This window comes from Corvus hawaiiensis, chromosome 18 (assembly GCF_020740725.1).
Source record: "Corvus hawaiiensis isolate bCorHaw1 chromosome 18, bCorHaw1.pri.cur, whole genome shotgun sequence".
NCBI classification, from domain to species: domain Eukaryota; kingdom Metazoa; phylum Chordata; class Aves; order Passeriformes; family Corvidae; genus Corvus; species Corvus hawaiiensis.
The window spans coordinates 1,977,223-2,000,575 of NC_063230.1; the positions used below are offsets into that span (position 1 = coordinate 1,977,223).

Here is a 23,353-nt window from a genome sequence, read left to right on the forward strand (position 1 = left end):
ATCGGAGGCTTTTTTTACTGTTTTTTTTTCCCCCCCTATCTTTAATCAGGAAAATTAAGTGTGCCAACCCAAAAAATATCGAACATGACAGGTTTAATTTTTTAATGCACAGAAGCCAGGGAAGTAAAGCCCCGTGTGGCTTCGGGGACCTGCACGTTGGCTCTCCTGGGAGCTCGCACAGGGCTCTGCCTGCTGCTAAAAGCTCTGCCACGGAGGTGACCCGCAGCTCTCCGTGCTGGGATCCGAGGAACTGGCCTCCAGCACAGGTGAGCACTGACTCACAATGAGGCCTGAATGTCCCAGAGCAAAGCTTGCAGTGCTCAGAGACTCGGCTGCAAGCTGCTCTTTTATTTAGCAGCGTGGCTGGATGTGCTATCAATCCCTAGCATATGCCTTAAGAGGTTTTATCGCTGTGTTTACATGCAAGGCTTTTCCCCCCCCTTGCATTTAGCAACAGGATAGAGGTGCTGTCATTTTTCACATATAAATTTAGCTCTTCTCACCAAGCTGTCTGAGAAAGGTGGTCTGTGAAAGCCTGAGCCCTTCGGAGCCGCCAGAGACTTCCTGGGCCTGGACTGTGATTAGTGTTAGGAAAATTGTTAACTCTGTGTGGTTGACAGCTCGAGTTGAAACAAACTGCAGCCATCTGCTGTGACAGTCATGCTCTGCTGTGCTCCACTAAACGTGTGTTATCTGTCCTTTGCTGCTCTGTGTGCAGGTGAAGAAGCAGATTTTGGATGAGAAGATCTTCTGTCCTCCTGAAGCCTCTGTCCTGCTGGCCTCTTATGCTGTCCAAGCCAAGGTAGGCACCAAGGGATGCTCCAAGGGTCTGCTGGGGTGATGTTGCTCCAGGGAAGCCAGGTGCTTTGTGGTGGAGCCACTTCCTGGGGAAAGGGAAGGCAGGGAAAGCTGTGAAAGCTTGGGAAGTGAGGGGGCTACACCAGCACTGCTGCCTTCTCCACATGGCTGCTTCCTGGCTACCTCCAGACATTGGATGGGTTTTTTGCTTTCTCTTTCTAGGACTCTTTAGCAAATGCTCAGCTCATGAGCTGCTGAACCTGCTTGAGTGTGGCTTACTGCTGGAGCAGGTGAATTCCCTGAGCCTGAGGTTTTTTGGATCTCCTCCGTGCTTTTGCCACTGTAGCCAGAGGCAAGCCAGCTGTGGGACCCCCAGCTCCACTGCTCCCCCAGAGTACCTGTCATCATGAGAATGACTTTATTTCAGGGCTGGAGCTTGCCACATCCATTTTATTGCACTGTGAAAGGGCATTTCCTGGCTTCTCCCTTTATCTTGGGTCTGACCTTGGCTGCTTGGCCTCACCAGACAGAGGGAAAAGTCGGCGTTCATTGAGTTGTCCTTGTTGCTCTGCTGGGTTCTGCTCTGGGCCCAGAGTGGGTGTTTTGCTGAGGATTTATTCCAGAGGACACTGTTCTCCACTTTGGAGTGTGCAGCCTTGGACAGCTTGCCCAGGGCAGAGATTCCTGGGATGGAAGGAGCAGCCCAGGGTTCAAAAGCCAGCACATTCTTGCAGTGGGGGACATAATTGCTGCCTGTGTATGCACAACATGTGCTGCTGCTCCATTAACAGCTCCAGGAGCTCAGCTCCAGTTCATGTGTGCGAAGATCTTGTCTTTGGGCGAGGAGCGACTGCAGTCTGAGCACAGCCCAGCCACGTTATCGCTGCAGCTCACGTTGGTTCTGACTCTGATGGGATTTTGGGAGGCTTTGGCTCACAGGACCGCAGGCAGGTGGCCATGCCCTGGGTCTGGTGACTCCAGCTGTCCTTGAGGAGCACGGCTGTGGAGAGGTTTAGGAGGAGCAGGTCTGTGGGGCCACCTTTGCTGGCAGTGCAGGAGAGGGGGCTTGGCCCTGTTGTCTGAAGAGAGGGCCTGATCCAGAATGGTTTTTTCCCTATGGCCATATAATTTTCCTCATAATAGAACCCTGGGTGCCATGTTCTTTGATGGTAAGTGTTTGGATTTACTAGAAATTGGTGTTTTCTCCTCATAGTCAGAGTATTGATGAAACCATGTTTTGTTCAAGAGACTCATGAGCTAGGAAAAGAAAAGTTGCTTTTAGAAATGTTTCTGTTATTGTGAAACATTCATCACTCTTATTAGAGTGCATGAGTAAACATTTCTTGGCTTTCTCTCCATTGACCTGAGCTGAGGATATGTAGGCAATGACTTTTCCTGCTGCCAAGATGAATAAACGTTGGGTAAATACTGAGCTCTGTTACCTCTTGGCCAGGACAGCTCCTGCTCACGTGCTCGGGAACAGGCTGTGACTTGGTGCAGGTCGGTTGTGCCATCCCCTTTGTCCTCTTGGCACCTTGGACGTCCTGGGGCGTTGGGAGGAGGTCACATGGGGTCAGAGCAGTTCTGACCGTGCTGAGATCAGGAGAAGGTGGAGGAGGGATGACTTTTCTGCTCTTCACTAATGGGCTTTTCTTCAGACATCCCTTTCCTTGCTGCCCCTCCAGCCTGGGATTCCCCCTGCGCTTTCATTCCCGGCAAAAGCGAAAGCTGAAAGCACATCTTTGATAGGGAACCGGGAAGAAAGATGTTGCAGGTCATCTCCTTCCAGTTAAATAGGATCATGATGTCCTTCCTGGACAAGAAAGCAGGCAGTCAGCACAGTAATTTCACTAATAACGTGCTGATTTGCATGATTAGGGGCATAATAGCCTGACACAGCAGTGTGTGTGCATCCAACAGCCACTTACTGACAGCCAGGTGCTGCTGGTCCATCCACACCAACCTGAGACAGCAAAGGAAACAGGGGGGTCATAAAAATAACAGCTTATTTATTTCCCTCTCGTTGTGTTCATTTGGGGAATTACTATGTGCTTTCCCCTCCAGCCCTGTTCAAACCACCCACACTGCTTTCAGAGGTTGGAGGTGGTTCAGGTTTTAAATAGCTGGGAAAGACGTGGGATCAACAGGAAAAAAAAAAATTGGGAACATCCAGGAGGTTCTTCTATTTTTTGCCCCTTAAATGCCGTGCTGCAACTCTCTCAGCACTTCAGATCTCGTAGCACAGCAAACAGCTCTTTAATTATTATTGTTTTTCCCCAAAACAAGCAATACTTGGTGTTAATTTGGAGCTGAGCGTGCCTGTGTTTATCCAACAATCTAAGCCAGGCGCGTGATCGTGGTAAAGGCAATTCCATGCCCAATCATGAATATTAATCATACAGTTCAATTAACAGGAGCTGAAATTCCATGACAGTTTGAAAGTAATGATTTAATTGAAAAGGCCTTTAGAAAGTACGTTTGCAAAATCATTTGAGCCAACAAATTCTGCAATACTTAAGCCATTTGTTGATTTTTGACTTGTGAATAATTAATGTTCTCATCCAGACTCCCCTCTCAGTACAAATATTCCTCTGGGACACGGCAGTATTTTTCAGCACATGAAAAGTCACATAATCCATACTTAGTCTTGGATCTCCGTGGAAGATCACAACAGAAAATAATCGTGTTAATCCTATTTGCTATTATTTTCATCACCTAAAAATGATTCACCTGCTGCCTGTCCAAGGTTATTGGAGTTGTTTCCTTCAACAGTGCCACGTTTTTAGTGCTGCTTCCTTCGAGGGGGGGCTCAAGGGCCGTGTACCTGCAAAGTGCTGCATCCTGAGGAGCTCCAAGACCTTGGAAGACAGAGTTACTGCTGCTCAGCACCCTCCTGGATGAAATCCGGGCTGGTTTTGTTCTATTAATTGAAGTCTGAGTCAGGGTAGGTTGTTGTTACATGCTCCCTTCGCATCTGCATTGGCTCCAGATCAATATTTGTGTCTTTAATCCCCACGTGTTGTCTCCCAAGCGGAGAGGTGGGATGTGTGTAGACTTCTGATGCTGAGCTCTGGTTTCGGTGCACGATGCGATGGTCCTGGCACGAAAAGGTGGCTGAGAGGAAAAGCCTCCTGACTTGTTACATGACCACCGAATGCCTCTTGGTCTTGGGTTTAAAAATTGGCACCATTTTGCACTTCCTGAGCTGAGGTTGCTTGGAAAAGCAGGGAGGGAAGGGCTGCCTTGCTTGCAGAATGAGTGGCTTGAGCAAAGGGTGCCGTGTCTCGTGCAGTCGGGGACTGCCACCTGTGTCACTGCAGAAGTCCTGGTTGCCAGGTGAGTGGAAGTCACAGCACTCTGTGTACTTGCCTCACATGCTTTGTTCCTCTCCTCCTGAACTTGCTGCGTTGTTGGAGGAGCCGTTTGCCAGCCCTCTGAGGCCATGCAGGAGGTAAATTCATTTTCACATGCACCGCAGGGACACGCGGCTCTTCAATCTGTTAATAAGCGGTTTTCTTTCTCAGTCACTTTATATGCTGCTCAAAGAGATGTAAATCTAAACAAATACCAGTAATTAGTGGATGCACTTAACAAATCTGAATTGGATTCCATGACCCAGTTGAGCAACAGACCCTCTGACAGAAGAGCCACCACCTGCCTGAGAGGAGTCTGTCAAACTCCTCTAATTTTTTTGATATTTATTCATTAGGGTGATGAGCAGTGGCAGAGGAACTGCCATCTGCCTAACCTGGATTGCTGCTATCCATCAATTTTTGGGGACAGGTCTTTGTCCATGGCTTGTTTCCTTGTTCCACTACCTGTGGAACCACAAGGACCTCTCAGCTGTAGAATCTTGCCCTGTGTTGGGGGAAGTGTTAATTAGGGCATGATAATGAGAATAGAATAGACAACCATCATCTAGTTCAGCGTGGACATCAACTGGTGATGGTCATCAACTGAAGCTGTGGGAAATGGTAGAGTCACCATCCCTGGAAGTGTCCAAAACGGAGCTCTTGAGGACCTTAGGGGTGTTCAGTCACAGGCTGGACTTGATCTTGGAGACCTTTTCCAACCTTAATGATTCTGTGATGGTGGGAAGTTTTGCTCTGCTCCCACCTCTGCTGCATGATGAGAAGGAAGCTCTTTGTTTCTCTTGGCAATGAAATGACAAAGAAAGCCAGGTTATCCAGCTTAGAGAGCAGCAGGTTCTCTGCTCGTGGGGTGGAGGGGTGAGCAGGCCGTGTTTGCTGTCTCTCAGGGGTGGCTGTGAGGGGCTGAAGTGTTTGACTTGCCCTTGTTGTTAACGTGGGGTGGGCACTGTGTCTGTGCTTCTTCCCAGTACGGTGACTACGATCCCAACGTCCACAAGAGAGGCTTCCTGGCACAGGAGGAATTGCTTCCCAAGCGGGTAAGGAGCTCAGCGGAGCCGGGGAGTCGGTGTCCAAGCTGTCTTGAGGCTGGATGTGTTGCTGGGACCTGTCTTGGTGGTTTTGGCTTTCTTGCTGAGCCAGGAGCAGCACTGTGACCTGGTCTGTGTCTCCCATCTATCCCAGGTAATAAACCTGTACCAGATGACTCCAGAGATGTGGGAGGAAAGGATAACAGCCTGGTACGCCGAGCACCGGGGCAGAGCGAGGTGAGCCTGTGCTGCTGTGCTGGGGCAGGGCCAGGGCCAGTCCCCTCCCCTGGGAAGTCACTGGCCTTTGGGGAGCTTGGGCAGGCTCTGGATGAGCTCTGCCAGCAGGATAATCCCAGCACATCTCTGCAGCAGCCTTGGGAAGAGCTCAGAGCTTTTGCTGATGGCTCTGCATGTGCCCTGCTGTCCCCTGGTTGCTGTCAGGGCCCTTGAGAGAATTTAGGAATGATGCAAAGTAAGGACTCACCTGCATTGGGGATCAGGGGGCTTCTGGGGCTGGGAGAAGAAATAGGGATTCAAACTCTGTATGGCTGCCTCAGGTGGCAAAATGCTCCTCTTGGGGGATAAACCTAAAGCCATGGATGTGAAACAGTGGCATCCCAGCCAGGGATTTCCTATTTATGCTGAAGGGATTGGGAGGTGAACAAAGCCAGGCCTGGAGTGCTGCATCTCAGCAGCCACTCACATTCTGGCAACTGCAGAGTGGGATTTGCTCTTGGACTTTATTGATCTTGCCAGCAAAGACAGGATTGACCTGTGTGATAGAGACAGTCCAGGCTTTAAAGCCTGGTGAGTGCTTAGGATCAGCAGGAGCAGCCGTGTCCCTCTCTGATCCTCCCAAACGCTGTTCCTGCCCTACAGAGATGAAGCTGAAATGGAGTATCTGAAGATAGCCCAGGACCTGGAGATGTATGGCGTGAACTATTTTGCCATCAGGGTGAGTTGGGTGGGTTGGGGCTCCTGTTTTCCTGCCAGTGTCATCTCCATCTCCTGGAGAGCCAGGAGAGCTGGGAGGTGGCACTTTGGGGAGCCCCAGCTGTGCTGAGGGGAGGCAGCAGCTCCTGGTACCCAGTGCTGGGTCACTGCTCAGGGCTGGCTGAGGAGGAGACAGTGGTTCATGTCTGACCCTCGCAGTGATTCCTGCTCTTTCCTTTCCTCATGCAGAATAAAAAAGGCACAGAGCTGCTCCTTGGAGTTGATGCCTTGGGTCTTCACATTTACGACCCGGACAACAGGTTGACCCCTAAAATCTCCTTCCCGTGGAATGAGATCCGGAATATCTCCTACAGCGATAAAGAGGTATGGATGTGTCTCACCTCCTCCCTGAGAGCAGTAAGAACACAACTGGGATTTAAAATGATTTCTCTTGGCTTCTCTGTCTGCTGTGCTTGCTCTCACCAGCTTAGCTAAGGGCAGCTCAACTCCTCCAGCTGAAACCTTACTCCAAGCCTTCCTGAAACCTTGCAGGAGTGGGCGTGCAAGGGGTCACTGCAGAGCTGCTTCTCCTCTTTGGTTTCAAACCTTCTATGTAATAATCTTTTCAAAAACCCCAAATTGCTGTTGATGTGCTTAGCCCAAATACCAGAGTTCAGAAGTTAAAATCTCTTCTTTACTGAATATATTACAGTATTTATTACTGTGGATATATTCTGTATTAGGGAATACAGGGAGATGTATTCCTGGGGAGAAGAGCTCTTGCCATCTCATTACATCATCTTGGGTTTCAGGCTGCTGGGCTTGGCATAGCAGCTGAAATCTTTTTAGGATGTTGAGCAATTTAAGCCTGCTGTTGGATAGTTACTTATTAAATCCAGTCTAAATATGGGTCTTTGGGATTGTTGGCCCCCAAACCTAACTGAGAACAGAAGTGCAATTGGCTGTGGAGGGGGGACTGAGCAGCTCCTTTTTAAGTCTGAGAGAGCTGCTCAAAGAAACCAGCTGCCTTCATGGTAAGGAAGAGAATTAACTTCTTAATTAAAAATGGTTTTCTAATCTAAACATGATATTGATCAGGGAAGCAGCTAAAGGTTTCTCATCAGCTGCGTTTATTGCATGTCTTGTGAAGTTTTATAAGCAGTAAATCCGTGCTGGAATTGCCTCCACTTGCTTTACTCCTTAAAGAGCTTCACGACTGCAAAAAGCCCAGCACTGAGTGACTTCCGAAGCTTCCCTGCCTGTGACAGTGCAGTGGGAGCTCCCCAGAATCCAGGGACTGACCCCTCCATAAGCAGGCCTTGCCACAGGACTGTAGCAGAGCTCTCTCGGGGTAAAAGACGGACCCTTTCCATCAGCCAGTCATCTGTGTAACCAGGTGCCCACGAGCAGGCCTGACCTGATACAAGCAGGGCCGAGAGCTGGGAACAGCAGCTCTGCCAACACCACACTGGGGGTTATCCCTCCTAACAAAGATGGACTGTTCACATGGAGCTGAAACTCCTCTCCCAGCACGTTCCTGCTGCTGCTCTCAGTGACTGCTGGGGGCTCTGCTGGAGCCTGAATCCAGGGACGTTCATGCACGTCTGCTTTTGTGAAAGTCTTAAAAGATTGGCTCTTAAACTGCCAGAGCGAGGCAGTGCCAGGGCAGGGCCCTTTGCAGGCAGGGCCGTGTATTGACAGATCTCCCACTCTAATGGACACACTCTGTCTGCTCCAGCTCCTCAGCCCGTTATTTCTGTAGCGTGTGGGGGAGTGATGGAATATGTGCATGTCTCCTAAAAAATGCCATCTTGCAGAGCACTCCATCTCTTCAAGTACCCTTTTGATAGTGCAGAGGCTTCTCGCCGTCCCAGGGCTTCATTACCAAAACTCTTGAGGGATTTGTGCCACCACTCTCCTCTCAAGAGAGCCACTGTGGGAGAGCTTTGGAGAGGGTGAAGCCGGGCCATGGGTAGAGGGGGTTGGCTGGCACATGGAGTGTAAATACAAGTTAGAGACAGGGAATAATAGTTTGAATTGTGGGGATGTCTTAGGGAACAGCTGAGTTCTGGAGAAGAAAATGCATGGAAAATTCTTCTGGGGAGCTCTTTTGAGTGGAGGTGTTGGAAGGGCAGCAGCTCCTTGCTGTGTTCCTAATGCAGCTCTCCTGCCCTTTTAACTCCCTGACAGGAGAGTGCAGCCAGATGGGAGTCGGGCTCTTCTCCCAGTTAACAAGTGACAGGATGAGATGAAACAGCCTCAGGTTGTGCCTGGGAAGGTTTAAGTTGGATATTAGGGAAAATTTCTTCGTCAAACCCTAGCCCAGGCTGCCAAGGAAAGTGTTCAAAACACTTGTGGATGTGGCACTTGAGGACATGGTTTGAGGGTGAACACAGTGGTGTTGGGTTGACACTTGAATTTGATGATCTTGGAGGGCTTTTCCAACCTTAATGATTCTGTGGTTCCATCAGGCAGCTGAGCTGGTTCTTCCTCCCTTTGGAAGCATCCTGAGTTCCTGCTGTGGTTGCTGTGTTCCCTGCAGCTCCCAGGAGAGCAGCACCTTGCCTGGGGAGGTGCTGAGCTGAACCCCCATCCCTGCAGGGTTCTCTGCAGAGGACGCCAGCACCTGAGGCCCCCGTGTTCTCCTGACTGGAGGAACAGTTGTCTCCTTGGCTGCTTTTGATGCGAGTCCTCTTGCTTGGCTCCGAGCCACGGGGACGGCTCTGAGCCGCGTGTCTGACCCTGCTGACCTGCTCTGAGCCAAAGCTTTCAGGAGGAATTTTATAGCTGCGTTTTTATTAAATGTACCACTCTCTGATAACTCTCTCCCTCTTTATTTTTTCCTTTTCAGTTTACGATTAAGCCATTGGACAAAAAGATTGATGTTTTTAAATTCAATTCATCAAAGCTGCGTGTGAATAAGCTGGTAAGTGCACAGACAGTCTTTTTTTACTGCCTGCAGCAGTGGGTTCTGCAGAGAGCGTGAGACAACGAGCTTTTGGGGCTTTTCCTCTGAGAGGGAGCTGCTGCTGTGTAGCTGTGGTGGGGTGTAGCAGTTACTGCTCGCTGAAGGAGGGAAGGGGGAGGCTCAAGACAAGCTACTCCACAGAACCTCTCCCCCTTCCCTGTTTTTTGCTGCCTTTCGGAGCTCTTGCCTTTCAGCTGACCTGAATAGCGGAAGCACTTAGTGAATACAACTCCCAGCTTTGCTCAGTTCCTCTTTCTTCCCCTGTGGATCTTTCCCATTCTGCCCTGTGTTGTAGCTTTCCCTGTTTTGGGGGACACCTTTACCAGAGTCCTGGCTTTTCCCCCTCTGAGGACACTCTGCTTGGACAAGGATGGACTGCACTGAGCTGTCCATGTTGGAGACCAGCTTTAGCTGATGTTCTGGGTTTGGATCCGTTGTTGGGTCGCACAGGGACCTTTGCTGTCCTGGTTGTTGGCTGTGCTTCACATGCCATAGGAAGTGGGGCTTCCTCATTCCCTGCATCGTCAGGTTCATAGTGCTGAAAGCTCCTCTGACTCCAGAGCAGTCATTTGTGACTTGGGAAATGCCATTTGTTACCTGGGTTGTGGCTGCCCCTGGATCCCTGGCAGTGCCCAAGGCCAGGTTGGACGGGGCTTGGAGCAGCCTGGGACGGTGGAAGGTGTCCCTGCCATGGCAGGGGTGGCACTGGATGAGCTTTAACGTCCCTTCCAACCCAAACCATTCCATGATTCTGATCATGATTTTATGAAATGGAAGAAGAGCATGTAAATCAGTCCTTTAGAAAAGAATCCAAATTTAGAACCCTGCTTTTATTGCCAAAAAAATCTTTTCACTCCTCTGTGTGCCCACCTTGTGCTAACCCTCCTCTAGCATTGCCACCTCCCTGGTCCTTACCAGAGAGAGACCCACACTGGGGCTCAAATCCCTTCAGCAAAGGTATCTGGAGATGCCCAAGTAAGTTTTTTGATAAGCCTTCTGTTTGTCCAAATGGAAAGTGGTTTTCCTTTTTTTTTTCCTTTTAATTTATTTTTCAATCTCAGTGCCTTAGACATACACTGGGGAGAAGGTGCAAGTTCATCTTGAGCCTAAAGAAAGGGAGCAGTGAGAACCAGGGAACCGGGCAGAGCTGTAGCAATTTTTATTTTATTATTTGGCCTCTTGCCTTTTTAGGGTGGGTGTAAAACAACACCCAGGCTGTGCTGGAGGCACAGAAAATTGGTCTCTGCAAAGAGCTGCTATACCCAGGAGCTGGTGTTTGGTGTGGGACCTGGCTCCCTGCCCCTCGTACGGCTGTGAGAGCTCGCAGGGTTGGAGCTCAGTGGGTGGAAGCACTAACAAGCACCAAATCAAAGCAATTCTAGTGTTTTTGTGTGTCAAGAATACAAACCACCTCATCGCCATCATGTGTACAGCTGTTTCTCTCCGCTCTTCACCCCTGACTGGAACAGATTCTTCAGCTGTGCATTGGCAACCACGACCTCTTCATGAGGAGGAGGAAGGCAGACTCGTTGGAGGTCCAACAGATGAAAGCACAGGCCAGGGAGGAGAAGGCCAGGAAGCAGGTGAGCCGCATGTCCCAAAACCAGTGAGCCAAAATCAGAAATGCAGATGGGCTTGGGAAGGACAGGTCTCTGGAACGGCGTCAAAGCAGCTTTGTGGGAAGGTCCAGCTGAACATGTTTCAGTAGCCTGCTCCCGGTTCTCCAGTCATCTCAGCTTGGCTCTGCAGGTTGATAGCAGCCTGAGTCCAGCCCCCAGTTTGGGAACAAAACTGAGAGGACAGGAGGAAAGAGCTGCCCTGGGTATCTACAAGTGACAAGATGTGTGTTGGGACAGTTGGTACATCAGGGGCTGCGAGGGGGAGCTGTGCTGTGCCGTAGCTCTTCGCCTCATTTCTAATTGCGGGGTGATGGAATGCACGCCGACATTCCGGGCTGTGCAGCCTGCAATGCTAATTCCACACTAGCCTCTCTCCGTGCCACGGGTCAGCCCGGGCGGCCGGCACGGCACGGCAGAGGCAGCGGCGTGGAGCCCACGAGCAGAGATCAGCAAATTGAATTGTATGAATCATTGTTTTCTGCTCGTAGACCTTTTCTACTCACTGAAACCCACACAGCTAATCTGAGCACTGGTGCTCGGAATATAAATGGCCCTTTGGCAGGGAAGCCACCAGAGAGGAGCAGGAGAAGCCAGAGCAGTCGCTGCACCCAGCAGGGGCTTGTGCTCACGAGTCTGGTGCCTTACTGGGTTTGAGTGCAGCCACAGAGGTGCTTGTGTGGGGTGGAGGTGCCCAGCTGGCCTGGAAACGGGGCATGGCTGCTCCATGAGGCACCTCTCTTGGTGTTTGTGTGGTGCTGAGGTGCTCAGCTGGCCTGGAAACGGGGCATGGCTGCTCCATGAGGCACCTCTCTTGGTGTTTGTGTGGTGCTGAGGTGCTCAGCTGGCCTGGAAACGGGGCATGGCTGCTCCATGAGGCACCTCTCTTGGTGTTTGTGTGGTGCTGAGGTGCTCAGCTGGCCTGGAAATGGGGCATGGCTGCTCCATGAGGCACCTCTCTTGGTGTTTGTGTGGTGCTGAGGTGCTCAGCTGGCCTGGAAATGGGGCATGGCTGCTCCATGAGGCACCTCTCTTGGTGTTTGTGTGGTATTGAGGTGCTCAGCTTGGCTGGAGATAGGATGGGACTTGTCCTTCAGGTACCTCCTGAGGCAGTTCTCCCTCCTGGAGCTCGTGGAGTGGCAGGAGAAGACAGGACTTGAGTCACTACAAGCTCCACTGGGGAAGGGGGACTTTGTGCTTCCCACAGGGATTCCTCTGGTCAGGAAGGAGTTGGCACTATAGAACATTAAGGTTGGTAAAACACTGAGATCTCCAACCATCAACCCAGCACCGCCGTGTTCACTAAGCCATGACCTTATGGAGCAGAAGGTTCCTTGGAAGGAGTGGCATGGTGTCCAAGTGCTGGAGGCTTCAGGGATGGGTGGTCAGGCATTGGAATGGGCTCCCCAGGGAACTGGTGGGATCACCATCCCTGGAAGAGTTCAAAAGTGGATGTGGTGTTTTGGTGTACGCAGCAGTGCTGGGATAATGGTTGGGCTTGATCTTAGAGGGCCTTTCCAACCGTAACGATTCCATGAGTCTGTAAGTTTTACAGTCTGTGAGTTTTTGGTGTGTTTGGATAACACCAGATCCTGTGCTTCTTTGGGCTGCTGGGAGAGGTGAGGGCACTGGGAAGGAGAGGGCACTGGGAGGGAGCAGCAGCTTATGGCTTCATGTGAGCTCCCAAATCCAGAGCACTTGGGCTCCGTGGGAAAGGTCAGGCTCCTGCCCTGCTCCCTCCTCCCTCCCCAGCATCCACAGTTGTTAACTGGTTTCAGAAAGCCCTTTTAGATCAGGAATTCTTGTTAATGGAAGTCCTGAGCGGGATGCAGATCATAATGATAATTAATGAGGGGAACCTTTAATAGAAGGAAGCAGAACGGTTGGAACAGTGGGCGTCCCGCTTTCAGAGCACAGCTGGTGTCCAAGGAGCAGAGAAATGTGCCTTGTCTCACTTCCTTCCCTTATTAAACCCAGCAGGTCTCCTGTCCTGGCTGCAGCGTGGATATTTATAATGCCCCATCCCTGTGGGATGGAGGGATTAAACTCAGTGTGTTAATTAGCCCAATGGCTCCCTTGGGCTCTTGGCTAGTGGAGGGGCCATCCCTGGGCACAGCAACCCTGCCAGCATCTTCTGGGAAGAGCTGCCAGATCCTGGTGGCTTGGATCTTCCTCTCCTGGAGAAGCATTGCTGTTCCCTGCAAATGGAGAGGGTTTCTTGTATCCAGGAATTGCCAGAGGTGGTTGCACTCTGTGTGACCTCCCTCTAAACGAATGGAAGTGAAGGTTCCAGGATGCTGGGTTGGATATCTGATCAAAAGGAGCAGCTATCTCTGTCCTTCAGCCTCCTGCCACGTGCTGTGGTGTTTGGGAGATGCCCTCGGACTGTCCTTAAACCCAGTCCTGCTGTAAGACACTCCAGAGAGTTAAACTGGAGATCTTGGGACCCACTTGTCCTGTTCTGCCCTGTGACTCAGCCTAGGAGGGCACTGTCTGGGGACATCACCACCTGCAGGCAGCTTCTGTGGCCGTGCTGTGAGTGACAGCCTGAGCAGAGGATGGGAATTGCCTCAGCAATGGCACTTTTCAAGGGAGCTTCAAACAGGTTGCCCAGGGCAGTGGTGGAATCACCATCCCTGGAAGGGTTAAAACACGTGTGGATGTGGCACTTGGGGACACGGTTTAGGAGTGCCCTTGGCTGTGCTGGGAGAGCATTCGGACTTGATGATCTTGGAGGCCTTTTCCAACCTGAGTGATTCCATGATTCTGTTCTTCGATCAGGTCACCCCAGTCCAGGGACGTTCCCGTTGTCACTAAGCAGAGAGGAGGCAGCGGTGCTCTGACCCCAACTCTGGCTCTTTCTCATCCATGGAAAACCTTCCTCATGTGTGTTTTTCTCCTCGCTTTCCCCAATCCCTTTTTCCCAGATGGAACGGCAGCGCCTGGCACGAGAGAAGCAGATGAGAGAAGAGGCTGAGAGGACCAGGGATGAGCTGGAGAGGAGGCTGATGCAGCTGAAGGAGGAGGCAACGATGGCCAACGAGGCTCTGGTAGGTCCCTGGGAGGCCGTTTCCCCAGTCCTGCAGCTGCTCCTCACTCTTTCCACTGCGGAAGCGTTTTTGGAAGCGCACTACGACTGCCCTAAGGCTGCTCCCAAACTGCTGCCAGTGGCCAGTGAGCAGCAGGCTGGATGGAGCTATTTCGTCCTGCTGGGCTGCTTGGGAGGAGCTCAAAGAGGATGATTTGGGACGGAGCCTGGGCACATCCCGGCCTCGGCGGCAGACGGCTGCAGGCTTTCACGGAAGGGAGGGATTCTATGGAGCGTGTCGGAGCGAGCAGCTCGGGGCCCTGCTCCGGGGGCTGTGGGCACATTTGAGGAGACATTGGCTGTGCTTAATGGCTTCGTGTCCTGGAATTGTCAGATGAGGTCGGAGGAGACGGCGGATTTGCTGGCGGAGAAGGCGCAGATCACGGAGGAGGAGGCCAAGCTGCTGGCTCAGAAGGCGGCCGAGGCCGAGCAGGAGATGCAGCGCATCAAGGCCACGGCCATCCGGACCGAGGAGGAGAAGCGGCTGATGGAGCAGAAGGTGCTGGAGGCAGAGATGTTGGCACTGAAAATGGCTGAGGAGTCGGAGAGGAGGTCAGAGGGTACAACCTTGCAGCTGCCTCTGCTTTGCTTCCCACCCCCTTCAAGTTATCCCTCTGAGTTATCCTCCCTCAACTTTCCCACATGTGTCCAACAGCAAATGGCCCTTGGGCCCAGCTGGTTTCCCTCTCCAAAAGCCAGCTCTGCTTTTGGGTGCTTTCTGCCATCCCTCCCCCGCATTCCCCAAAGTATTTAACAACATTAATAACACTTGGAGGTTGTCCTTCCTCTGGATGGTAGATCTACATTCCCTATTCCCTCCTTATTCCTCTACTTATCTCGCAGTTGTTCAGTTCTCCTTTCCAGCCGTGAGTTCTGTTCCAGGTCAGCCTTGAACAGAGACTTTGCTCCTTGTCAAAACTGCTGTTTCCACCCTCCTGACACCCGAGCCCAGGTCCCATGGTGAATGTGGCAGTGAGCAAGTAAAAGATCAGCCTTGTTTCCTTCCAGCTGATTACTCCTTTCCGTGTGAGAGCCTGCTGGGTGTCAGCCCTTCTGCTCGGATGAGCACAGCCCTTCTCCATCTCTCCTTGCCTATTCCACACCTACGCTGGCATCCTGCTTCTCCATCCTCTCGTTCCTCCTGGCTCCAGTCTGACATTTGCTGTTTGCTCTTGGTCTTTGCAGGGCGAAGGAGGCTGATCAGCTCAAGCAGGACCTGCAGGAGGCTCGTGAGTCAGAGCGCAGAGCGAAGCAGAAGCTCTTGGAGATCACCAGCAAGTCTTCCTACACAGTAAGAGAGATCTGTGTTGTAATTCCCAGTTCCATGCCCTCCTCTGTAGCCTGGAGGAGCCTCCTTCTCCATCCCAGCCACGGAGGGGGCTGAGCTGTCTCGTGGCTGCTCAGGAATCCTGAGCAGTGCTTGCCCTTTTCATCCCTGCATCTCATCCAGCAGAACTTCACTATGCTCTTTTTTTTTTTCCCCACCCACCTCTTGCTATGAGAGCAAAGGAGCTGCTGGGGAAATTAAAGCAGCAAATTTTAAACCAATTTAGCAGCCGTGTCAGAGCCCCACTTTGCCAGCATGTGTGGAGTGCAGCAGCTCAGCAATAACCTTTAAAATAGGGTTAAGTATGTCCTTATTCTTGTTAGGTGGGATAAACACTCTTCAGAACCTGTAAATTCATTCTTTGGGCATAAACTGGACTTTTATGTGCTGGAAAAAAACTTAACTTGAAGGGAGATTATTCCATAATTGTCCATTAAGAGGATTTCACACCTTCCTCTGAAGCATCTGGTCCCGGTTCCTGCCAGGCACCGAAATGCCAGACTAAATGACCATTGCTCTGACTTGTCTGGCAGCTCTTTTCCTCTGCTTCCCTAATTGTGCCTGCAAACCCCGTTAGGTGCCCCCATCCCTGCAGCTCACACCTGCCAGCATTCCTTCCTGGCCTTAGGGAAGGGGAAGAGCATCAGGAATAGGTTTGATGTGGGAGTTACAGGCGCCAGCACCGAGGCTTGTATTTGTACCTGCAGGCTCCTTCCCCCCTCCTTTGGAAACGTTAGAGGAGCAGATTGGGGAGGGGTTGAGAAGAAGCAACTTTACATCCCTATTCCCTGGAGTTCCCTGCAAGAATATTTGGAAGCTGTTAAAAATAACAGTGATGGAAAATAATCAGGTGCTCTCAGCTTTGGGACACTCAGTCAGTGAGTGCTGGATAAACTCCAGCTTTGGGGTGCTCCTTCTTTTACAAGTCACTGGAATTCTCGGATGCACCAGCTCCTTAATTCTGGGTTTAACTTGTGCACAGGGAGTGGTGTCCTCACTGGAGCTCTGCTGCATGGCTACACCAGCCCAGTGTGGAATTTGGGCAGCTCTTCCACATCCGTGTTCCCTCGTGTTGCCATGTCCATCCTTAGTGAAACCAGCAGAGCCTCAGCTCGAAGCCCTTGTGCCGAAATCCCAGTGCAGGGAGCAGCTGTGTGGCTCTGCTCTCTGCTCCTGTGGAGTTAGAGCCTCTTAGTGGGAATGCTGTGGGATTGCTCCACCCCTCCAGCTGCATCTGCCTGGAGGCAGAGCTGCCTCTTCCAGACACATGGGGCTGTGTCCTCTGCCTTCCCTGAAGAGCCCTGGCCTTCTGGGCATGGCTGCCAGTGCCTGGTGGGAAGGGAAATGCTTCTTTCCCTCCCCATTTTGGTGGCAGGGTCCCCTCATGCAGCTGCTCCTCCTGCCCCTCTCCCTGCCCTAGGATGAGGGCCGTGCTGCACAGACTCCATGGCTGTTGTTTTCCAAGGTCAGGAGGAGGCTGGTGTGACCAGCATGTCTGTATCCAGGTGAAAACACCTTGCTGGGCTCTTCCATCCTCTGTTACACTTCCCTGGATTGCCAGCACATGGAGGGACCCTGTTTTGAAAGCCGGTTTTGGGAGACTCATGTCCCTCAGGTAAATGGCAGCTCTGATGAATGGTGCAGGATTCTGACTTTTCTCTTCCTGAACGAGGGTGTAACACTGGGCTTGTTCTTTTCCACGGTCCCAGACTTGTGCTGTGTCTTCCCCTGACGCTGGGAGCTAAGCAGGACTTCCCAAGAGCAGGAGAGGAAGGAGGGAACGGATGGATGGAGAATCATTTAGGTTGGAAAAGGCCCTTAAAAGATCGAGTCCAATCCCTAACCTAACTGTGCTGCAGAAAAGGCAAAATAAACAGTTAAATAGGTAATTTTTTCAACTTTCCAGTCTCCAGTCCTGGTTCTTTAAAGCTTGTTTCAGTGTCTTTTTAGTCCTTGAAGCCCAGGCTGTTTTTATGATGTCACTGATAGGTGATGCATGAGAAGTGAGACGTGGATCTGAGTCTCAGGCCGTCAGGGCTTGGAGAACAATTCATTCCTTATGGACTTGGCGACGGCTCTTTGCCTCCCTCAGTGCCCTTCAGGTGCCAGATAAAGGCAATCACCTCCTCTCTGATCCTGTGGGAGCTCTAAGTAGCTGGTTTGGGCTTGCCCAAATTCTTGAGCAGTGGAGTAAAGGCAGTGGCAGCACCAGGAGGAGCTTTCCCTGCGGGGGGAACCTCCTGACCTGCTCTGTGCTCCCTCCGGATTCTCCGTCTCGCTCTGTATTCCAGAGGGATCAGAGGGATGACCGCTGCCAGCGTGGTGCTTGCCTCTGTTAATGGCAGGAAATTGCTGTAATGCAGGAACAGGGCTTTGCAGTTTGTTCCTGGTGAGGAAACACATATGGAAAAAGCTCCCTGTCCCTTTTATCACCCTGTGCCTACGCATTAGAAGTAACAGCACCTGCTGCAACACCTGCCCGGGATTGGTGCAAATGGCAGGGAATCTACAACAGGAATTCTGCCCCTCTGCCCCGCTCTGGTGAGACCCCACCTGCAGAGCTGCCTCCAGATCCGAGGTACCAGCAGAGGAAGGACCTGGAGCTGCTGGAGCCAGTCCAGAGGAGACCACGGAGCTGCTCCAAGGGCTCCCTCTGCTCTGGAGCCAGGCTGGGAGAGCTGGGGGTGCTCACCTGGAGAGGAGAAGGCTCCAGGGAGAGCTCAGAGCCCCTTCCTGAAGTGCTTAAAGGGGCTTCAGGAGAGCTGGAGAGGGACTTGGGACAAGGGCTGGAGGGACAGGACCCAGGGAATGGCTTCCCAGTGCCAGAGGGCAGGGCTGGATGGGATATTGGGAAGGAATTGTTCCCTGGGAGGGTGGGGAGGGGCTGGGGTGGAATTCCCAGAGCAGCTGTGGCTGCCCCTGGATCCCTGTCAGTGTCCAAGGCCAGGCTGGACGAGGCTTGAAGCACCCTGGGATAGTGGAAGGTGTCCCTGCCCATGGCAGGAGTGGGATGGGATGAGCTTTAAGATCCTTTCCCACCCAACCCATTCCATGATTCTGTTAAATGCTTTGCTCCACATATCAAGCCTGTGCCTTTGAGAGCCCTGAACCTGCTCACTCTTTGCTTTTTCCATACTCTTTCTCACTTCTGTTGCTCCCTGGCTTCTCCACCAATTTTTTCCTTGCTCCGTGGCAGAGCTGTGCTGAGGGAAGAGAAGGAAGTGGCTGTAGCAACCCTGATGAATTGGCTCAGGCCTTAATGGCTGCAGCAAGTGAAACTCCTGCTCTACTGTTACTGCTGCTGTTGGGAGTTTTTAAAAACAAAACCCAACAAAGCTTGTGCTGAAAAAAAACAAGCTAAAGGTTGTTTGAAGGCCAGCAGGCTGGCTCGGATGCTCCTGGCTCCCCTGCGCTGCAGGGACGGGAGAACCTCACGTGAGAAGGGCTTTGGGAACACCTGTGTGCCTTACAGGGAAGGGACTTGAATGTCAATGGGATGCAAGTATTTAAATCAGTTAAGTGCTTTGGCAGACCTGTCCCCTTTCCTTCGAGACTGGAATTTAGGTACTGAGCTGTCCCTTCCAGCGCCTGCTCCAGAATTAATGTGCCTTTGTTCCATGCTGGCAGCAAAGGGGGGGAGTAAGGAGCTGGGTTTCCTTGTCATGTGGGTCTTAACTCACCTGGAAGGCTCCAGCCAGGCCAAGTGCAGTTTGAGGCACCACCTTGTTTATGCTTGTACGAGGTGTTTGTGTTCCACCTCCGCCGCTCGATGAAATGTTGTCCCTCTCAGATTTGTCCGAGCTGGGAAGGAGCCCTGGCTGTTTGTGAATTCCAGGCTGGTGGTGAGCAAACAGGCAGGTTATTGTGCAGAGTAAATCTGTCACCCCAGTGCTTGCAGGTCTTGCTGAAGTGGAGCTAACTGAAAACAGTGCCTGGAGTACCCCAAATAGGAAAAATGAGGGAAAGGAAGAACCAGCTGAAGCTCAAACTCTCGTTTGTTAGAGCGGGTACCCAGCAGTGCCATTCCAGGTTTGGGCACATCGTTTTCCTTACAGGAATCCCTTAAAGCAAGAAGGAGCATCCAGGAGGGAGGTGGGGGATCTTTTGGATGCTGGGCTGGGTTTCTCATACCCCAGAGCAGGGCTAAGCAGGCTGGCAGCAGTTGTGACTCAGCCCCATCTGATGCCGCTGTGCCACCCTTGACGTGTGCCCTGTTTGCCACCTCATCCAACGTGCTGCAGGAGCAGAGCCATGACTCCATCAGGCTCTTCCTCTCCTCCTAATGAGCCCATTTGTTAGAGGTGTGACAGAATTTTTGACTGAGAGGAAGAAGGGTCATTTATTTGGAGAACATAAAATCTGAGGGCCTGGCAGTGTGTGTCACTGGGGGATATCAAAGCATTTTGCAGGAGGAAGAAAGTCCCAAATCCTTGCTCAGGTGTTCCAGGAGTGATTTGCTGTGTTATCTCAGCATTTCCAGCTGAATCTAGAAGTGGTTTTTAAACCTTTGGAACTGTAAATTACTGAGGAGATAAAAATGTGTCGGTACATCTCTGTGGACCTTGCTGGAATGGCATCCTTGGGGTCACATTGGTCTTTGCTCAGGCTTTGGGGAGCTGTGGAGTGCAGGACTCTCCTGTCTCTCTGTGTCTGCACGGGGTCTTACATTGTCCCTGTTCACAGCTTGAACTTTATAAACCTGACTGGATGTTAAATAGCTGACAGATGACTCCCCAAGAGGCAGCTTCTGTCCAGCTTAAAAGTGACATAGCAGTGATAAACCCTTGATTTTACCAAGCTTTGTCAATAGATTTTGAAGGCAGGTGGTGTTTTGTCTCCTCTTTAGTGCTGCAAAGAGTCCTGGAGGAGCAATGGCTTCGAATTGAGGAGCAAATTGGGAATGGAGCAAGGGGATCTCCAGGCTGATCTGGTGTTTGGGACTGTGGGCTCGAGTGTTGCTCTGATTTTACATCAGCACTGCAGAACGTTTGCTGTAGTGACACTCGTGTGGCCCAGAGTGACTAATTTGTGCTCTCTCTTCAGCAGTCCATGAACTCGAGTACCACAGCACTGCCCACTGACCTGCCAAGCTTCAACCTCATCAGCGAGAGCCTCTCCTTCGACTTCAAGGATACAGACATGAAGAGGCTGTCCATGGAAATCGAGAAGGAGAAGTACGTGGCACGCATCCAGTCCAGGATGGGCTGGGATTTGTGCTGGACATGAGCCAGGTGTGGCCAAGAAGGCCGAGGGCACCTGGGCTGTGCCAGCCCTGGGGTGGCAGCAGGAGCAGGGCAGGGCCCGTCCCCTGTGCTGGCACTGCTGGGGCACCTCCAGTGCTGGGGCAGCTCTGGGACCCTCCTGACAAGAGAGACCTGGAGGGGCTGGAGCGTGTCCAGGGAAGGGAATGGAGCTGGGAAGGGGCTGGAGCCCCAGGAGCGGCTGAGGGAGCTGGGAAAGGGGCTCAGCCTGGAGCAAAGGAGGCTCAGGGGGGACCTTGTGGCTCTGCACAAGTCCCTGACAGGAGGGGGCAGCCGGGGGGGTCGGGCTCTGCTCGCAGGGAACAGGGACAGGAGGAGAGGGAACGGCCTCAGGCTGGGCTGGGGAGGGCAGGTCGGATGTTGGGAACATTTCTTCATGGGCAGGGCTGTCCAGCCCTGGCACAGCTGCCCAGGGCAGTGCTGGAGTCCCCATCCCCAGAGGGATTTAACAGCCACATGGATGTGGCACTGGGGGACAGGGTCAGTGGTGGCCCTGGCAGTGCTGGGGAATGGTTGGACTCGATGTTCTCAGAGGGCCTTTCCAACCTGAGCAATTCTGTGCTTGTCCTGGCTGAGCATTTCCCTGGTGGGGACCTGGTGTCACAGACCTGTCCCTGCCACCTGCTCACAGGTGAGCTCAGGGCCCAGCTCCAGGCAGTTCCTCTCCCTGTGGAATCCTGGCTCCTGTTCAGGCTGGAATTGCCCACAGTGGTGGAAAGAGTTAACAGGAGGCTGAGTGCTGGAGCCCTGAGCTTGAGGGTTTGCATCTGTGTGTTAAGGTCCTGCACTAGGGCTTTAACCCCTTCTCCTTGGAATTTGTGTCACGTTCAGTTCCCCTATAAAAAGTGTTCCCCGGCAAGTTTGGATGTGATTATGAGCTTTGATCTTGTGTTTTCCTGAGGGTGTAAGTGTAGCCTTGGAAATTACCAATTGAGCAGAAATCAAAGCAGGTCAGATTTTAATCTTGGTAGTAATGATGTGCTTTATTCATCGATTGGGTCGTAGATCAAAGCCGCAATGGCTCTGTCATCCTGATCTGGCCAACACTTCCCGAGGCTGGAATGCCACACCCCTGGATCCCTCTCAGAGGGTGCTTCAGTTTGCCTCTTCTCAGTGCCCTCTCCCGTGTGTGAAATCACAGACCTAGAGACAGGAGATTAAGAACTTCTCAGAACTCTTCCCAAAGCCAGAAGGAAAAAGAAGCTGAAAATAACAGGATAATTCCTGGTTCTGTAGCCAGGTTGCTAACTAGGTCATGCTGCTCTCCTGAGCAGGGAGAGCTGCCTCTGCCAAATGCTGAGAGCAATAGGATGCTTTTCCTGTCTTCTCTGGGGCTGTTCTCTTTCCTCTGGTGCTGGGACAAACCTCTCTACAAATTTTGGCACTGGAAAGGGTTCCTATTACCCTGCTGGCCCTCTGACCTGGCTCAGGGGGTTAATCACAGGTACAAAACTCACGGTGTGATTTTTCATTGTGGAAGGCAGTTCAGGACAAGTCTTGGGAATGGCTGGAGTTGGGGATTGGGTTTTTCCCCCTTCCTTGCTTTTTTTTTTTTGGGAGGCTTTCTCTCTGCCAGGGATGCTGTGTGTCTACAAGATACTTGATATTTTGGGGACAGCGCTTGCTCCCACACATTTTACAAGCTAAATCCCTCTAAAACACAACAAGTCAGCACATCAGCGTCCTTCCTCGTGGGAAGATTCGTGGATTTGGCTTGTGGAGCAGGTTTGGGAAGGGGTGCAGGGGTGTAGAGCTGTCCTGAGTAGCTGCTTAAACCACTGTGTGGTGTAAACCTGTGTCAGCTTCACTTGCAAATTGGGAGACTTAAAATACCAGCTCAGGTTTCATTTTGTATAATAATGTCACTTACACTTTTATTGCTGGCTTGGCTGTCTGGGTCCTCTTTAATAAGGAACAAATAATTGCTCTGAGTAGCTCACTGTGTGCTATAAACTGATAGTATCAGTTCCACACGCTAAAAATAATGAAGAAAAGCTGTTTCTGTTATATTTCTGTTATCGGGTGTCACATCACCACGTGCAGCTGGTCAGTGCTGACCTGGGGCTGTTTTGTGTGTGTGTGTGTGTTAGGGTGGAGTACATGGAGAAGAGCAAGCACCTGCAGGAGCAGCTCAACGAGCTGAAGACAGAAATCGAGGCACTGAAGCTCAAGGAGAGAGAGACAGCTCTGGATATTTTGCACAACGAGAACTCCAGCCGGGGCAACAGCAAGCACAGCACTATTAAAAAGGTATCAGAGGGCCCCAGTTTGTATCTCCCCTGATGAAACCCTTGAAAAAGAGCCCTAAAATCACCCTGCTTTTGATAATCAAATTGTTGGATCTAGGTTTTCTTCCGCAGCAGCTTAGCTTTGAACAGAGAATTCCAGCTTCTGGTGCTCCTGGTGTCCTGACCCAGCCTGGTCTCTCCAGTGCTGTGGGGTGGGATGTGAAGGTCTCCAGGGCTGAAGGTCTTGCTGAACCTTCAAAGCTGTACAGGGATGTTGTTGGAAGGGATCTGCATCCCTAGAGAACAAGAAAAGCCCTCCCTGCCTATTGCAGCCATTCCCTTCGAGCACTGAGCTGGTCTGGTGAATAATGAGGGCAGAAATACTCCTGACTTAGGAGCTCTCAGTGGAAAAAGCCAAAAGCTCTTCCTCTCTTTTAATCTCTCTAGAGAAACCTGTAGTGCAGCTTCAGTCACTAACAGCAAAGCCTTTGCTGGCCAGGGGTGTGAGACCTCTGCTCCCTGGAGCCACCTGCTTCCAGAAATGAGGCTGACATGAGGAACTTCAACCAAAAATTCAGGCTGCCTGGGTCTGCTGACCCAGGGGTCACCTGAAAGCTCACAACAAAACCTCTTTATTTCTACATCCCGTCTTTTTCCTTTGGCTCCGTGCTGGGCTCTGTAATGAGGGGCTGGGGGCACATCCATGATGGATTTGGTGGGATGTGGTGTCAGCCC

At 51.7% G+C, this 23,353-nt stretch overlaps 1 protein-coding gene across 4 annotated transcripts in view; it reads left to right on the forward strand.

Moving 5' to 3' along the window:
• NF2 (NF2, moesin-ezrin-radixin like (MERLIN) tumor suppressor) overlaps positions 1 to 23,353 on the forward strand; it is a 47,405-nt gene that overhangs the window by 14,047 nt on the left and 10,005 nt on the right. For 2 of the 4 annotated variants that reach the window (XM_048322758.1, XM_048322756.1), the window contains exons 4-15: positions 719 to 802; positions 5,138 to 5,206; positions 5,352 to 5,434; positions 6,077 to 6,152; positions 6,380 to 6,514; positions 8,982 to 9,056; positions 10,568 to 10,681; positions 13,642 to 13,764; positions 14,137 to 14,354; positions 14,988 to 15,093; positions 20,173 to 20,303; positions 22,481 to 22,640. In XM_048322758.1, the coding sequence (XP_048178715.1) occupies positions 719 to 802; positions 5,138 to 5,206; positions 5,352 to 5,434; positions 6,077 to 6,152; positions 6,380 to 6,514; positions 8,982 to 9,056; positions 10,568 to 10,681; positions 13,642 to 13,764; positions 14,137 to 14,354; positions 14,988 to 15,093; positions 20,173 to 20,303; positions 22,481 to 22,640 (1,374 nt within the window). The remainder of the gene's footprint in view (positions 1 to 718; positions 803 to 5,137; positions 5,207 to 5,351; positions 5,435 to 6,076; positions 6,153 to 6,379; positions 6,515 to 8,981; positions 9,057 to 10,567; positions 10,682 to 13,641; positions 13,765 to 14,136; positions 14,355 to 14,987; positions 15,094 to 20,172; positions 20,304 to 22,480; positions 22,641 to 23,353) is intronic. The other 2 variants (XM_048322759.1, XM_048322757.1) reach the window with 1 other exon arrangement.